This window comes from Capsicum annuum, chromosome 7, assembly GCF_002878395.1.
Source record: "Capsicum annuum cultivar UCD-10X-F1 chromosome 7, UCD10Xv1.1, whole genome shotgun sequence".
In the NCBI taxonomy this organism is placed as follows: domain Eukaryota; kingdom Viridiplantae; phylum Streptophyta; class Magnoliopsida; order Solanales; family Solanaceae; genus Capsicum; species Capsicum annuum.
The window spans coordinates 145583437-145600612 of NC_061117.1; the positions used below are offsets into that span (position 1 = coordinate 145583437).

At 37.2% G+C, this 17176-nt stretch overlaps 1 protein-coding gene across 10 annotated transcripts; it reads right to left on the minus strand.

Annotated features, from left to right (window-relative positions):
• Positions 1–6848: 6848 nt before the first annotated feature.
• On the minus strand, positions 6849–15931 carry LOC124885635. 10 transcript variants are annotated; one of them, XR_007042959.1, is made up of 10 exons: positions 15325–15931; positions 14351–14428; positions 14132–14181; positions 13328–13394; positions 13085–13186; positions 9364–9417; positions 8537–8568; positions 8307–8391; positions 7833–7892; positions 6849–7276 (listed from the first exon to the last, which is right to left on the minus strand). XR_007042959.1 is itself a non-coding variant. In XM_047393762.1 (10 exons), exons 1-9 carry the CDS (start codon positions 15585–15587, stop codon positions 7860–7862), a joined length of 798 nt encoding a protein of 265 aa, XP_047249718.1. In that variant the 5' UTR covers positions 15588–15926; the 3' UTR covers positions 6849–7276; positions 7833–7859. The 10 variants fall into 10 exon arrangements, 4 of the variants coding, with proteins under 4 accessions (XP_047249718.1, XP_047249719.1, XP_047249720.1 ...); XM_047393762.1 differs by having other exon boundaries at positions 8503–8568; positions 15325–15926; XM_047393763.1 differs by lacking the exon at positions 13085–13186 and adding an exon at positions 12497–12569 and having other exon boundaries at positions 8503–8568; positions 13328–13377; positions 14351–14432; positions 15325–15924.
• Positions 15932–17176: the final 1245 nt, after the last annotated feature.

A 17176-nucleotide genomic window follows, 5' to 3' on the forward strand; every position in this document is an offset into this window, starting at 1 on the left:
AAGCAACTAGGACATCAGCTTACTTATTTTATTTCCTTGGCACATGCCGGAAGATTACTTCCCCAAGCCATTCCATCAACTTCTATGCATAATCATGATAAGAGCGTAGCTCAGGCTTTCTAACTTCATAGCTTTCCAAGAGCTGCTTGATCACTAATTGAGAGTCACCAAAGACTTGTAATTGTAGTTGTTTCATGTCGACTGCCATCTCAAGTTCGAGTACTAATGCTTGATATTCAACAACATTGTTGGAGCAGCAGTTTGCCAGGGTAAAAGAGTATGGGATGACCTCTTATTATGGGGTGACAAACACCACACTAGCACCAGCTCCACCTCGATGTGCGGCACCATCAACATACATCTTCCACAAGGCTCTGGCTTCAATAACCATTGCATCTTTATTAGAAAGTTTATCAGTCAGTTCTCAATCATCAGGATCAGGTGGTCTACCAAAAAGTCTTCCAATGTTTGTCCCTTTACAGCTTTATGGAGAATCTACATGATCTCAAACTATTTAAATTGAAGGTACCACCTTGCAAGTCGATCACTAAGGACTGGTTTTAACATTAGAAACTTACTGGAATTTGCCCTAGACACAAGACGAACGACATGGGCTTGAAAGTAGTGTTTAATCTTTTGGATTGAGAAGGCCAATGCCAAACATAACTTTTTGATAGAAGAATACTTCAGCTCATATGGTGTCATCATTCTGCTTAGATACTAAAGAGAGTTTTATTTGTCTTCACTATTTTCTTGAGCCAGCAACCTACCTTTCTTGTACCGCGATATAGAGTATCAATGATTTTCCAGGTATGGGTGCCGCAAGAACTGGAGGCTTCATCAAGTATGATTTGATACTTTCTAAGATGTTACCACAAGCTTGGTCCCATTCAAAAGGAGCATTTTTCTTCATGAGACGGCTAAATGATTGATATTTTCCAGCTAGGTTTGAGATAAACCTCCTTAAATATGCTAGCCTCCCTTGATATTTTTTAACTCATGAATGTTTTAAAGCTCGAGCATCTTCAGAACCACATCGACCTTGGCCTGATCAATTTCAATTCCTCTATATCTTACAATGAAGCGAAGAAACTTTCCAGAAGTAACTCTGAAGGCACATTTCAATAGATTCATCCTAAGTTGATATCTTCAAAGTAACTCGAATACCATTCTTAGATATTTTAAGTGGTCGTCTCTCTTTCTTGACTTCACCACTAAGTCACCACATAACACTATATATTTTTAAGGAGTAGGCTGTCAAAAATGTTCTGCATAGCCCTTTGATAAGTAGCACCAGCGTTCTTCAAACAAAAATGCATAACCTTGTAGCAATAAATACCTTTAGCCATATGAAATGCAGTGAGCTTTTTATCCTTTGAAGTCATGCAGATTTGGTTATAATTGGATGAACCATCCATAAAGAACATCGCCTGATAACCAGTGGTAGCATCAATCATCAACTCTGGAATGGGAATTGGAAAATTATCCTTAGCGCAGGCATTGTTGAGATCTCTAAAGTCGACACAAACTCGAATTTGTCCATTCTTCTTTCTCGCAAGGACAATACTTGAAAATCATGTTGGGTATTTGACTTCACAAATAAAGCAAACTTCGATAAGAACTTCATTTTCAATCAATGGAACCAATTTCGGCCTAAAGTGCCTTTAGGCTTGCTTAATAGGACAAGCAACATTCTTGACCACCAACGGATGGATTGCTACATTTGAATCTATGTCAGGAATCTCTCTAATAACTCCAAGCGAAGACATCCCTATATTCTTTGAGTATGTCCATATAAGTGATTTCTTCATCTATTTCTAGAAAAGCACTTAGGTAAGTTTGTCTTGGGTCTCGATCAGTGCCAAGATTGACTTCCTTCAAGAAATCTATTGTGGTTTCTACTCCTTCAAGTTGTGATGGAGCATTTCCAGCATCTTCCTCCTCTTGAAGATCATCATCGTTGATAGATATATGGTAACACCAGGAAATATTTTCCAGTTCTTCATCAACCTTTATTTGAGATAATGCATTATTCTTACTTTGGGTCACAATATGATATGAAGAACCTACACTTTCTTTATTTTCCTCATGTTTTTTGGTATAAACCACAGAATGAGTCTTTGTTTTTAACACCTCCTTACATGAAACCACCAGTTTCGTCTGTCGCCTCATTCTAGAAGGAATCAAACTTTAAAAATCATTCTGGACTCTAGGTGGAGAGTGCATTATTGTGCTTTGATAATTTCTCTGACGCTTATTGCTCTTCTTATTTAATGAACCCAATCTTTTGAACACGGAAGTTCTTTTGGTTAATTCTCCAAGTCGATCAAAGACAGAAGGCCTTTTTTTTAAAGCAGTAGATTCCTCTTCCATAGTGATGTAGTTACTGACTGCCCTTTTCTTGAAGATACAAAATGGAGGTGGTCGCGTATACCCTAGGTCTTCACGCGCTTGACTGGTAGTAATTTCTGATGGAAGTTTGTTCAACCTTGATGGCTCATTAGGGTTGTATCTAGCATTTACAAATAACTTGTAAGCATTTGGATCAAAGCCTTCTTTGGTAAGCCTCATAGGGAGTGTCATATCTTGTGGCAAATTTCGAGCCACAAATTCTCCAAGTAGCCTTAGGACGGATTTATTGCATCAATCCGCTTAATAGGTAGAGTTAGTCCCCTAGTACATTATCTTGGGTATCGGATGAATGATCTTCCTCTTTCTTTACCTTTGGTGCATAGCGGAGCACAAGAGTTGGCTTTTTTTAGGATGTGATACTTTCTTTACTTAAAGTGGAGAGAGGTTTCTTAGTAGTGACTTTTTCGACAGCCACCATGACCTTGTTAGTTGCAAGATCATCGTACTTGGATGTTATGACATCATCAACCCTTTTCTCATTCACAACATAATTCTTTAAGTAGAATTTTGAGGCGACAAAGTGCGACTCATCTTCAATGAAAGGCTTATCATCGACAACTATTTTTCTTTCCACTCTACCTTTGAGATATTTCAAGCATTGATAGTAAGAGGATGAGACAATTTTGTTCACGTGTACCCAAAGCCTACCAAGCAATATGTTGTATGAAGTCTTGGCATTGATCACATGGATCAACGCATTTGATCGTAAATCATCCATATGAATCCCTAACTTTATAGATCTTATGGCCCTTTGACCCCCTTAGTTGAACCCCTAGATCATCAAATAACTTTCAACAAGTTTATCAATAGTGATGCCAAGTTCCTTCATTAGCGAATAGGCAAGATGTTAACCCCGGAACCCTCGTATATCAAGATTTTATTTATTTTCTTTCCTAGAACTTGACTCACTATGTACAAGGGATGGTTTGTAGAATTTCACCAAGCAGAAGATCATCATTTGTAAATGTGATTTTTTTATCACATACATGTGCGTTAGTAACAGTAGGGGAGTGTTCTTTATTTGTGTCTGAAGTTTCTTGTTCGCGGTGTTGAGTGTTGTCTATGGTTTCGGATTTATAATTTTAGTATTATCTTGTGGCTCTAGTATAATCTTGTGGCTAGCGTTGTTAGTTTATTTTGCATACTGTACAAGTTTATATGCATTTATGTATTGTGTTTGTTATAATGTTATTGGTTCTAAGCTGGGGTCTATCAAAAACAGCCTCTCTACTTCACCTGAGGTAGTGGTATGGACTGCGTACACTCTACCCCCCCAAACCCCATGAGGTGGGAATACATAGGGTATGTTGTTGTTGTTGTTGTTGTTGTTGTTATACACATGTGCTTCTTGGCTAAGAGGTTTAGTCGGCTTTTCAGAAAATAAAAGAACTTTCATGGGTAGGTCTTCAGCCTTTTCCCCTTCTTTGCCAGCATTAAAGCAAGATGTCTTGAGGTTGACTTGAGTCGTCTTTGCACGGAACCAACTTGGTAAGAATTCTTTCAAAGTCACTGAATGTCGTGGTTTTTAGTGGTGATGCTCCACTACCATCGTCCTCTTCTAAAGCTCAACCAGCCTCTGTTTCCTTAGTTTCTTCACCACCCTCTTTCTAGTTGTCTGCTCGAATGATATTTTTCATAGACTCGTCTTCTTACATCTGCACCTAGTCACCAGAGTCCAACCTTCATCATCACCTTCATCAATTGATGACTTTTCATGCTCTAATGGTTCCTCCTTATGCCCTTCGAAGCATATTTGGACTAGATCGAGTGAGCCAAAATGATAGAGATTTGATGAGTAGTGGCCTTTTCATCATCAAAGATCTTCATCTCATTTGCTAATTACATGATTTCATCTTTAAAGACAAAATATTTCTCCAGAGGGTGACCCACAAACCTATGATACCTGCAATAGTTTTGGTCATCAATCCTTCCAGCTTCGTTAGGTTGTTTCATCAATGTGCTTATTCTCAAGAAGTTCATTGAAAATTTCAGCATCATCAAAATCAAAGAAGGGGTATTCTTTTTCTTACATCTCCTTCAAATTCATCTTCTGATTTGGATGTCCTCGAGAAGTTGTGTTCATGTTTTGCTTCTTGCTCACCTTTGTAGTGAACTTCACAATAGACACATCAAAATTCATGGATTCCTCGTTGTTATTTTTGGGGACAAACTTGCTCTATCTTCTGGGTTCTTTCTTATCTTTTCCCTTTCAAGGGTCATGGATAGGCTCTACTCTTTTTCCGACAGAAGAAACACTCAACTCCATATCGTGAGCACGAGTAACTAACTCTTCAAAGGATTTTGGCTCAATGTCTTCCAAGACATAGAAAAGCTCCCAGTGCAATTCATAGATAAACATCTCTATTGCAGAAGTTTCACTGAGCATATCTTTGTAATTTAGACTGGCATTTCTCCATCAATTGATAAAGTCAATAACTGGCTCATCCTTTTTTTGACAAGTATTTGTGAGCTCTACCATAATCACTGTACTTCTTGTGTTATAAAAACGATTCAGGAACTCATGCTCTAGCCGCTCCCAGCTATCGATGGAATTAGGCTCAAGATTTGTGTACCAATCGAAGGCGTTTCCCTTTAGGTAACGGACAAATCGTTTGACAAGATAGTCACCTTAGGTTCCAACATTGTTACATATCTCAACAAAGTGTGTGACATGTTGCTTTGGATTCCCTTTTCCCTCAAATTGTTGAAATTAGGGGGTTGATAGCCAGCATGTATTTGGAGGATATCAATCCTTTCAGTGTAGGACTTGGCGTATGTCAGGGAAGACTTGGTGACAACATCATACTTGTCTTTGAGGGCCCCTTCGATGAATTCCTTCAATTGATCAATTGGATCACTCCCTTAGAAGAGACTTGTACCTCTTTAGTACGCCGTGTTTTTTTATGGGATATTGTATCTCGTGCACTTTTGGGGCTTTTCTAGGTACATGGCTTGAATCCCCATCTATTAAGCCATTTATCCTATCCACCAACTTATCAATTTGAGCATCTTGATTTTGTATATATTTGGTCGGACAATCAACTATCTTTATCAGGTTTGCAAGTTGCTCCTCCATAGATGAGGCATCAGTTACTATTACTTGCATGATCACTGGAGATGTTGGAGAGTAACACGGATTGTCGCATAAGTTGATCTTCGAAGTGCTCAGCTTACACAGTGTAAATGGAGATGATGCGTTGGTTGAACGACCATTGTTCTTTGTGTCAGAGTATTTTGAACCAGAATGCTCAAGTAGAGCTAGAATCTTCTTAAGTGTCTCTGCCACATTGCTTCCTTTTTCTGAAGCACTTGCATGGGACCTCGCTCCTTTTAGGATTGAAGATCCGAAAAATGGGGTTGGTGCGGACGACACTTGATGTGTTTGTTGTCCTAACATGCTAGCGTTGCTCCTTGTGACCGCTTCAAAGCTTAAGTAACACGAAGGATACTTTCTACTTCAGTAGAGATTTGGAATCAACAACCTTGGAGGCAGTCGATTGAGAATTGACCTTCTTGGAAGTTATTTCGTTGTTCTTACACGTTGACATTGAAAAAGTAAAGATGAGAGATAGAGATCGTCCTACTGGCGTGCCAAAATTTGTTGAAAAATAAAATTTCAAGACTGAGAAAATAATAATGAACAAGAAAAATATTGTAACAATCATTTTATAGATTTCAATATGTAAGTGTTACAATCTCTATGAATCCTTTGATTCGCTTTTTAAATATAAAGTCAAAGGATTTGAGCTTGATCTTGAATTTGAACTTAATTTGTGAGCTTGATGGATTTGATCTTGACTTATACTTGAATTCAAGGGCTTTTGGGCTTGTTTTTGAATCTTATGGTCTTGATCTTGAACTTGAATGCTTGATTTGTAGCTTGTAGGAAAATCTGGTATGTTTGATCTACGAGGTTTCTCTTGCTTCTTGTTAGAGTAGTTGGTCCATTTTCTGAATTATAAGACCCCTATTTATAGTTGTGGTAAAAAAGAGTCATGCGAAGATAGGCTTCTTTTGGCCAATCAGATTTAGATGAAATGACGAAATTTAATATGTGGCATGATCCTATTGATATCTTCACTTGCCATGCCACGTCATATTGGACCTCCAGAATATGATGACATCTTAGACCAAGCAGACAATGTAAAATTTCATTGATCACAATTATAATATTTTTAAAACTTTGACCAAGCAGACAATGTAAAATCACGTCAGTAGATAAAAACTTGCTCGAGTGTCTACCTAGATTGTAATACCATGTGAAAAAAAAAAAAAAAAAGAGAGAATGCAGCATATTCAATGGTATTCTATAAAATTTTCTATAATATTCGTCTTACATAAGTTTTACATGACAGATGAATATAGACATGTATGACATTATTAATTTTCTTGACTTTCAATAATAATAAAAATACAAAACATACTCACAACTAGTATTTGCGGAAATTAGACTTGGATGTACAAGTTCATTTTCTTACTCAGAGAGCAAACAAGTCTGTTTGGTTTACATGTTAGTTCTGCACGGGATAAAAGTACTTCCATCTCTACTAGCATTGGCACAGCCAGGATTTTCATTAAGGGGTCCAAAATATTAAGAAATAAACAGACGAAGAAGCCAAAGTGGGTTTAATGTATAATATACATACATAAAAAATAATTTTAATCATGTATAAACAGTCTAATTTTCCGCCAAAGGAGTTTTGGGATGAACCCTCGACCCAACAGGGACGGAGCCTCTGCCTACGGGCACTTAATTCTGTAAGGAAAGAGATAGGTCCAAAAGACCACAGGCCACCAATAATACCTCAGCTGAAAGTGTACGCAATTCTTGGTCTCGAGCTGTCAGTAAGTGGGCCAGATCAACCTGCAGAACCGAGCAATTGATTATTTTCACCATTTTCGTTGTCCAAACTCAAATAATAATTGAGTGATTACCACACACATATGTTGATATTTATTAATGAATAATTCCACAATATATGTGCTAAAATACCGTTAGCTTCCAAATTATTATCTTGCAGAATATAAAATATACAACTGCTGGTGTATGTTATATCATCCCCGGCATCTATGACTTTTTTCGTTGTTTTGCGGTTTTGTCATTAAGAAACTTGTACGGATAGTTATTACCAGCTACCTTGTCGACAACAATAATATAAGTGAAGCCCCGTTTTCATAATCCTAACAGAAAATACCTTCATCAAGATCTTATAAAGAGGGAAGTGGGGAAGATCATTTACTTTCAGATTTATGATAGTTGATACAGGTTTATCCTTCTTAACCTTGGTTTTTTTTCTGACTTATAGCTTCATGATCACAGACACCAACACACCATGCAGTCAAAAAGGCACATTCTTCCTTTTCTAGAAATAGAGGAAGGAGATCCCCTAGCAAAGCAACTTTGTTAAAGAGAAGCTTACCTGTGGTGCACTCCCATCATTAGACCTTTATTTGCTCAAGGATTCCTGTAATCCAAGAATCTAAAGGAAGAGAAACAACAAAACTCAGATAGAGAAATAAAGAATATAATTCCTCAAGAAACAACAATAAATATAAAAATAAAAATTCCACATGAAAAAATGACTAAAATCCAACCAGAATGCTATTTTTTTCCTTCCTATTTTGGCCGCAAGAAATCAACACATCCTGTGGCAACCAAGACCTAGAAATGTGTAGAACTCTATCTTCCTTTCCAAAGAATAGCAAGAGATCGCTTAACATGCAACAAAAAACTGATTTCTGTGTGTTGTTATCTACTTGATGCACCAACAGGTTAACTAAAGCTGCTCAAAGTTCAGTTCCGACTTTACTCTCTCCTCGCAAAGAAACATGGCTGGAACCTTATTTCTAATTTTTAAAGAAAAGGTATCAGAGATTTCTTTATCAACACATACCTCCTCACTCAGAAAGTGTATATTTTCTTGCTGATATTGCAACAAGGCCATGAGCTGATCAGATAGTCGACCACCATCTTGATACCTATATAACAAAAGGCTCCCAAGTGAACATCTGAAAATCACGTATCACCCAGAGGCAGCTTGTAACCAACTTTTAAGATCTTTGTTTGCATTTGTTCTCAGAAATGCTTACTCCAACGAACATAGAGAAGATTGAATCTCATCACCTAGAGCATAACTGCACACCTTCAAGTTCAAACTGTTGTTTGAGAAACACAAGGATATTTGATTATTCTTTAGCATCACTTTTTCCACCAAACCCTGCCACTTCTCTAACAACCAAAGAGGTAACCATCTCAGAAGACAATATGACTTTCAACCTTTTATTCCACGAATGTTACTTGCATAGGGTAGCTATATCTCAATATCAAATGTTACTTCCTATTTGTTTCCTTTCAATATGCATATTCTTGCTTCCCTACTTAATAAACTCAAAAAGAGTAATGTGCTTTGAGAACCAAAAATATCGCAAAAAATGTGCAAAAAGAAAATGTGTCTGCAAAGCTCTTTATTTTGCAGGGACTCCAGGCAGAGCCATTCATTAATGGAGCATTTGGTGTCTAACTAGTTTTTCACGGCATATAGTGACTAAACTACTGGTCAAAATTTTCTGCAAATTCAACAGAGTAAATCTAATGTGGTACCTCAGCCCTTTCAAAGAAGTTGATGGTTGAAGTGGAGAATAAAGATACTTCAAAACATCGGGCTGGGAATCAAATGAATTGTATTGATGAACACAACCTGTGAGAATTGAAGGTGTTGCACTGAAAAATGTGATTTTGCGCATATGCTTCTGAATCAAAATTTGGAATTTACAATAGGCACTCAACAATCTTAAGCAACTCTTAGTCATCAAACACGAAGTTTTAAGACTCGACTTCACCTACCAGTTTTATGGAATTTCTTTCTAAGGTGAGTGGGATTTACTACAAAATATAGCTAGACAAATGACTCTCTACATTTTGGAGGATCTGACACACAGGAGATAACTGACCAATATAGAGTCATGAAAGAAGCATCACAGACTACTTCAGCCAGCATGATTATCCTGCAAAAATGGTGGAAAATGCATCAAACCTCTGGTTAAAAGGACAATCAAGTTACAGAAAGCTAATCCAATATCACCATAATGGCAAATACAACCTTCAATTGCAGCATTCACTATATAATAGAAGTTTGAATGGACACCACACATGTGGCCGAGACCTTGAACATAGGCTCTTGAATGATGAAGGGTACAGAGGTGTTGTGTTACGGGAGTTGGAGCTTTCCGGGAAGTGTCGCGACTTTGGCTTTTGTCGGCGTTTTAAGGTAGAGGAGGTCAGTGAGGCTATTCGCACGATGCGAAGGGGCAGGGCGACGGGGCCCGATGAGATTCCGGTGGATTTTTGGAAGTTCTCTAGCGGGGCAGGGTTAAGGTGGCTGACCAACTTGTTTAACAATATTTTCAAGTCAGCAAAGATGCCTGAGGCGTGGAGATGAAGCACGATGATTCTCTTATATAAGAACAAAGGTGACATTCAGAGTTGCAATAACTACCGGGGTATTAAGTTGTTGAGTCACACGTTGAAAATATGGGAGAGGGTGGTGGAGCGGAAGTTGAGGAAGATTGTGCCTATTTCGGAGAATCAATTTGTTTTTATGCCTGGTCGCTCCACGACTGAAGCAATTCACCTTGTGCGAAGACTGGTAAAGCAGTATAGAGAGAGGAGGAGGGATCTTCATATGGTGTTTATTGACTTGGAAAAGGCGTATGACAAGGTCCCTAGGGAGGTTCTTTGGAGATACTTGGAGGCCAGAGGGGTCCCGGTGGCGTACATCAGAGCGATTAAGGACATGTATGAGGGGGCGAAGACTCGGGTAAGGACTGTGGGAGGAGATTCTGAACATTTTTCGGTCTAAACAGGGTTGCACCAGGGATCAACTCTTAGTCCGTTTTTATTCGCTTTGATGATGGATGTGTTGACGCGGAATATACAAGGCGAGGTGTCTTGGTGTATGCTTTTCGCAGATGATATAGTTTTGATTGATGAGTCGCGACAAGGGGTTAATGATAAGCTGGAGGTTTGGAGACAAACCCTGGAGTCTAAAGGTTTTCGGTTGAGCAGGAGCAAGATGGAGTACTTGGAATGCAAGTTTAGTGACTCGAGGCACGAGTAGGTGGTAGTAAAGTTGGATTCTCAAGTGGTTTGCAAGAGGGATAGTTTTAAGTATCTCGGGTTTATGATTCAGGGGAATGGAGAGATAGATGAGGATGTCTCTCACTGTATTGGGGCTGGTTGGATGAAATGGAGGCTCGCTTTCAGGTATTTTATGCGATAAGAAGGTGCCCCACAAGCTAAAAGGCAAATTCTATACAATTGCAATCCGAACTTCTATGTTGTATGGAGTGGAGTGTTGGCCGGTTAAGAATTCTCATATCCAGGAGTTGAAAGTGGCGGAAATGAGGATGTTACGTAGAATGTGTGGTTTCACAAGGGCTGACAGGGTTAGGAATGATATTATTCAGGAGAAGGTGGGAGTGGTATCTGTGGAGGAAAAAATGCGGGAAGTGAAGTTGAGATGGTTTGGTCATGTGATGAGGAGGGATACAGATGCTCCAGTTCGTAGGTGTGAGAGGTTGGCCTTGGAAGGTTTCAAACGGGGTAGGGGTAAACCGAAGAAATGCTGGAGAGAAGTGATTAAGCGTGACATGAAGCAATTACAGTTGACTAAGGGCATGACCTTGGATAGGAAGATATGGAGGAAAAACATTAGGATAGAGGGCTAAGGGTGTGGATGAGTCGTAGCCAGTAATTAGGTGGACTTTGGTGTTCTTTGTTTGACAATGTACAATCTTCTGTGGATGTCGTACCAATGTTATTTTATCATGTTCCTTGCTTTAGATGCTTTTGTATACTGTCTTTAATCTTGAGCCGGGGGTCTATCGGAAACAGCCTCTCTACCTCTTTAGACGTAGTGGTATGGACTGTGTACACTCTATCCTCCCCAAACCCCACTTTGTGGGAATATACTGGGTTTGTTGTTGTTGTTGGCCTCGAAGCTACTCTAAGGTTCAATCTTCAGATTATGTATTCCACGTGCAAATGACACATTTAGACCAATTTGGATTGCAATGTTTCAGTAGTATTGCATAGCAGTAAGGTCCATTGAATATGCGACGGAATGAGACATTGGTATCTTACTCAGGCAAAGGAACCAATTGCTGGAAAACTTATAATGATGTTTGTCCTGCAAATAACCAGGAAAATTTCCATCGACAATGCCTTTCGGTCTGATCTTAGGTCCTGACCGATTATTGGAATAAAACAACCCAAAAGACTTGGGACCAAATTGACAATTTTGACCCATTCTTTTTCCTGGATTAATAGAACCTTTTGACACATCATATCCACTTTGATTTAATTTCAGTCCTTGAACTGGATCTCTTAAGCTGAAGCGACAAAGGTAAAATTAAGGATTCCCTCTGCCTTATTTTACTCTCATCGTGTGTCAGTTGTCTGGGCTAGTTTGAATTCAAAATTATCTTTCTCACAATATTCTAGGGATCCTTTCAGTCTATGTCTAAAATATTCAGCTTTGGAGTAGAGGATGTATTTTTTGTATTCTTCCAGTTCCAAATAAAGCAAACAGAACCCAAATAAATATATACTGAAAATCAGTTCGTTCATCCTTTGTGTCTCCTTGGTTTAACCCATCAAACAATACACCAAGCTCCAAGAAATTCCATTTCAGTGTCTTGATCCCTCTGTACTTTCTTAATATCGGAGGTTTTCATCTTCTATCAACTCTTCCATGGTATGTTTGGTATTACTTACCTATCGAGTGTTTAAGAAAAGTTACTATTTCTAAATTCTAATCATCATTAAGGCTGCATTGACTGTCCAAGAAAATTAACTTAAAATTCTATGATAAAAATTCTGTTCTCAAATCCAAATCCATGAAAAGAAATGCGCCAAGCGCAAAAATGTTCAGTATGCAGCAAATTATATGAAAAAAAAATTACTTTAAAAGGAAAAGGTCTCCAGAGCCTGTTTCTCAGCTAAAATTGGTTATACAGAATCTCAAAATTCAGGAACCTGCATAGAACCAAGGAAAAAAGGCAAAAATGTTCTTGACAGGTCAACCTGAGTAGTGTGGATATGGAGAGGATGCTAATATCTGGATCCCAAACCTTGACCAGCAGCATTGCAGCAGTTCCTACAATAGAAGTGTTTCAAATGAATATTCACTTCCGTAGGAACTACAAAAAAGGGCAGCCTGGTGCACTAAAGCTCCCACTATGCGCGGGATCCGGGGAAGCGCTTCTGTAGGAACTACCGACTGAAAAATATAAATAAATGTGGCAGAAATATAATCTTCATGGAAGTTGGAGATTCAAACTTAGTACTCCCCCCTAATTCTCCTTCAACAAATAACAAAAGGCTATGGATATTATCTTTAGCGCTCACAGTTGCGAATTAGCAAGCTTCTCAGAAGACTACAACAATATTCAGGTTAACCAAGATTTGCATGATTGTCGTTTTCCCTTCTTTTCCAGTTAGTACGAGATGGGGCATACAGGAGGTAGAAACTTTGAATGATTTAATGCCATCACAAACATCCAGAAGTGTAATTTAGTAGGCATAAAAAGGAAAAAATTGTACTGCTTTGCTGAAACACACAATTCAACTACAATAATCCAGTCCTGCAAGTAAACAATATATTGGCACTACCGCAAGATTAACCATGGCGTCCAGATCAACTTGCACGAAAATCCATAGACGAGACCAACTGGGACAGGGTCCACTATCTTCTTCTTTCTTTTTTGTTCCTGCCTGCCAAGGACCTATGTTTCAATAACGATCTAACCAATTCCAGAGTTGTTTTACCATATATGTTGATATTAGACCTAAATAAAGCAATGTAGTAAAAAAAAGGGCTGAAGACAACTGAAAAACCAAGTAGAGATCATATACCATATGCAATTGTTGCAAACGGTAAGCGAACAATATGCTTCAGCTTCTGGCTGAAAACACAGTAACCCTACAAGATTAAATCATTATGCACTTCAAAAATTTATCAGTTCACAACATATGATTTTGATCATGGTAAAACAAGAAGGAAACAGACAACTGTTGATCTTAATAAGCAATATATTTCAGTAATATGTAATCCTCAGCAAGGTAGTGGAATTACAAGTTCTCCGTTCTCATTTAAGAAGCCTAAGAAGTTATATGTGAAAATGGCACAGAAAAGTTGCCACCTTGGCCAACTGAATTTTACTCCTTTGCACGCCCCAAGATTAATAGTGGACAAATGAACCTTTAGTCTCATATAGTTTGGTTGCTGGATTTCTTCCTACATCTGTCAGGTTACTGAACTCACTGGTAGCACCATATTAAGAACATCCATAGAATTCTCAGCTGCTTACACCAGAAAGTGTAGCTACTTTGATGCTATGCATGTCTTGGCACCCTATCAACCTATAATAAATGGACAATGACTCATGGGAATATGATACAAAACCAAGGTGATATAAGGAGAAATTGTTTTATATATCCTGTATTTTATTTTTTTTCCATAAATGTCAGTTGGGGAACAACACGAGGGAGGGAAAGAAAGTTATATCCAATGAGGTAGTGTCTGCTAGTAATCACTGTCCCTTTGTTCTTTTCATCCTCTTTACGCAACCTCTAACTCAAAATATTTCGTTAAACAGAAAAATGACATTCGTAAAACTAAAAGCTACAAATAACCAGCAACGTAGAACGAAAAATCACCTGCAATAGTATTTTCTGCACTTGGTATACCAGAAATTGCTGAAAAATGCCTACAAATATTTAATACTTATGTTTAACAGTTAGAGTGAAGTTAGCAACAGGAACAATATAAAGGATGTAAGAGATTTACAACTTATAACTTGGCAATGATGAAACAATATAACTGGACAGGATAAGTTCACAGGATCAGATCGATGATAACTAAAAGGGCAACATTACAACAGCAAAGAAGCTCGAAAACCAATCCTCGAATAGAGCGAAATATCCATGTAGCTCCCACCGCCAAAACAGCAAAACCTGCCTGGAATTTGTTATTAATCAGCTTCCATATAAGTGACTAATTTGCATATGGTATTGAAATAGTATTACTTTCCAATAAGATACAGTAGAAAACACTCCCAATAAGGCTTGTAGGTTTCCAATTACTGAAAAGAGGTGCCTCATCCAGTATATCCTACAGTTAAGTTAACAGGCAGCGGCACCATTTATTTATAAGCATAAAAACTCCAAGATTAAGGAAAAAATGAATCATAACTTTCATTTCGACGCAACTTATTAATAGGAACTTTCGTCACATCTCGTACTGAGGATGATACACTACCACTCGAAGACATTCTTTGAGATTTTGGAGGAAGGCATCATTTCCTCATGTTTATTAATATCATCATCATTATTAACATATTATAAGATGGCACATATCTTTGGTTATTGAATTTGTCGTGGCTCTGCAATCTACAAATGCCTTTACTTCATCCCTAATATCTGCTTGACAAGTTTAACAAATCTTGACATTTTTATTCCACTTATCAAATGTAGCTGGAATTGAGTAGTACCACCATTGATTGTACGTCGACAAAATTGCATATCACTGCATCTTTTGATGGTCCTTTTGTACCATAATTCCATCTAATGTCCCTTTATTTGCTACTAGTAGATTGAGATGCAATTAAAATAATTGTTAATGGTCAAGTCATTTAATTAGTATATTACTATATTATTAAGTTATTAAAAAGATTTTTTTACATAATACACACTGTTACAGTAACACTGTATTACGGAGGAAGAAAATCAGAAATAGAAAAAGAAAAACAGAGGAAGAAAAAAAAAAGAATTCAGTGTGCAGGAGACCAGTTGAGTCGCCGGAGTAAGAAGAAGAAGAAAGAACCAAAAAAATAAGAGAAACTTGTACTTACCGAAGTAGTTGGAGTAGCCGCCGCCGGTCGCCGGAGTCGAAGTCGCACTTGTGACTTGCCTTAAGGTCGCAGTAGCAGTCGCTAAGCAAGTAAGATGGTAGAACCAAAATGAGAAAATAAGCCCTAAAATTATCTTTCATCCCTAATAACCTATTTTTAAAAAAAAAATTAAAAAGGCGATGCCATTGTCGCCTCGCCATATTGCCTTTATCGCATAGATATTGCCTTTCGGATGTCACATAGTATGCCTCGCCATTCGCCATTTGTGACGTGGTGAGCTCCTTTGATAACACTTTGTTGGAGGGAGTGGAGATTAGGCCAAAGATGGCCGAAGCTAGAGGTGCGACGATGGTTTGTCAGAGGGGTGTTTCCGGTTCGATGAAGATGATGGTTGTGTGGTGATGACTGGTGGATAGTATTTTCTCAATGAAATTTCACTGAAAATTGAAACATGAGGGGTTGATTTATTTGGTATTGTTTTGAATGTTAAGATTAATGAATCTTTTTTCTTTCAAATTGATACTAGTGAATGGTTATGTATTGTGTGTATATATCATTATAGGATTGAGGAAAATGCATCTGTTATAGATATCTTTTAGATTTTAATTTGGATCCGATCGAGTTGTGGGTTTATTAGATTGGGTAGTGGGTTTGAGTTAATTATTTGGGATAAAAAATTAAAATAATAAAGGGATAAATATATCTTCAAATTATGATAAATGGTATATATATATCCTCCCTCATATTTTGAATACATATATGCCTCTGCAGTTAATGTGAGAGGCATATACGTACCATTTCATTAATAGTAGGGACATATGTATACCCAAAGTATAACGGTGGGTATATATATACCATTTATTATAGTTCGAGGATATATTTGTCCCTTTTCCGTTCTTGAAAAGTCTTCTCTTTCTTTCTTTACGGCATCAAAATTTGAGTATTAAATCCCTCCTCCTAACAACCCATTCATTATTTAAAAGAATTTTTCCTCATGGGCAGCCTTAAATAAAACAAAAGAAAAGCCCCACAAATTAACTTACTTAATTACCTTAATATCTAGCAATGAGGCAAAATTAATAATTCATTTAAAATCTAGAAGAATGAGATGCATACTACCTAATTATGATAAAATAAAATTTTGGTATTCACCAAAATATTATAAATATTGTATAGATGAATAACATAACAAAATTACAAAAATATAATGAACTAAAACAAATAATATCTGAAAAATGAAAAGAATTAAAAATAAGAAAAGAAAGACAATAATATAACGTGATTGTTGGAGTATGCCAAAAATCAATAAAAGCACAAAAAGAAGAAATATCATATTTAGAATCACAAATAGATAGTTCAGAATACATATATCAACATGATTTATACACTATCAAATCGATAAAATAAAACAACAGACTACAGAAGAAATACGAAAAATAGAAGAAAATAAAAATAACAGGATTGCTGAATTAGAAAAAGAACTGCAAATGCTAAAAGAGCTGTATGAAAAAAGACAAAAAGAAAAAGAAAAAAAAAATAAAGAACAAAAATTATTAATTGAGATAAATTAATTTAAAGAAAAATTAAAAAATAAAGATTTAGAAACTAATAAAATAGAAATAAATACAATAGATGCTGAAGAAACAGATAATTATGATTCAGAAGATAGTGAAACATATACAGAAATCTTAACAAATATATTTTGGTGAGGAGGTAAAAAGGCTGGCCACCATACTCAACTTGTTTTATGGTCTTGATTTGCAAACTCAAGTTATTTCGCCACCTTGAGTTTGAGAGAGCATGATGAAAATTAAGAGAATTGATGAAATTATGTATCTAGATGCACAATGTG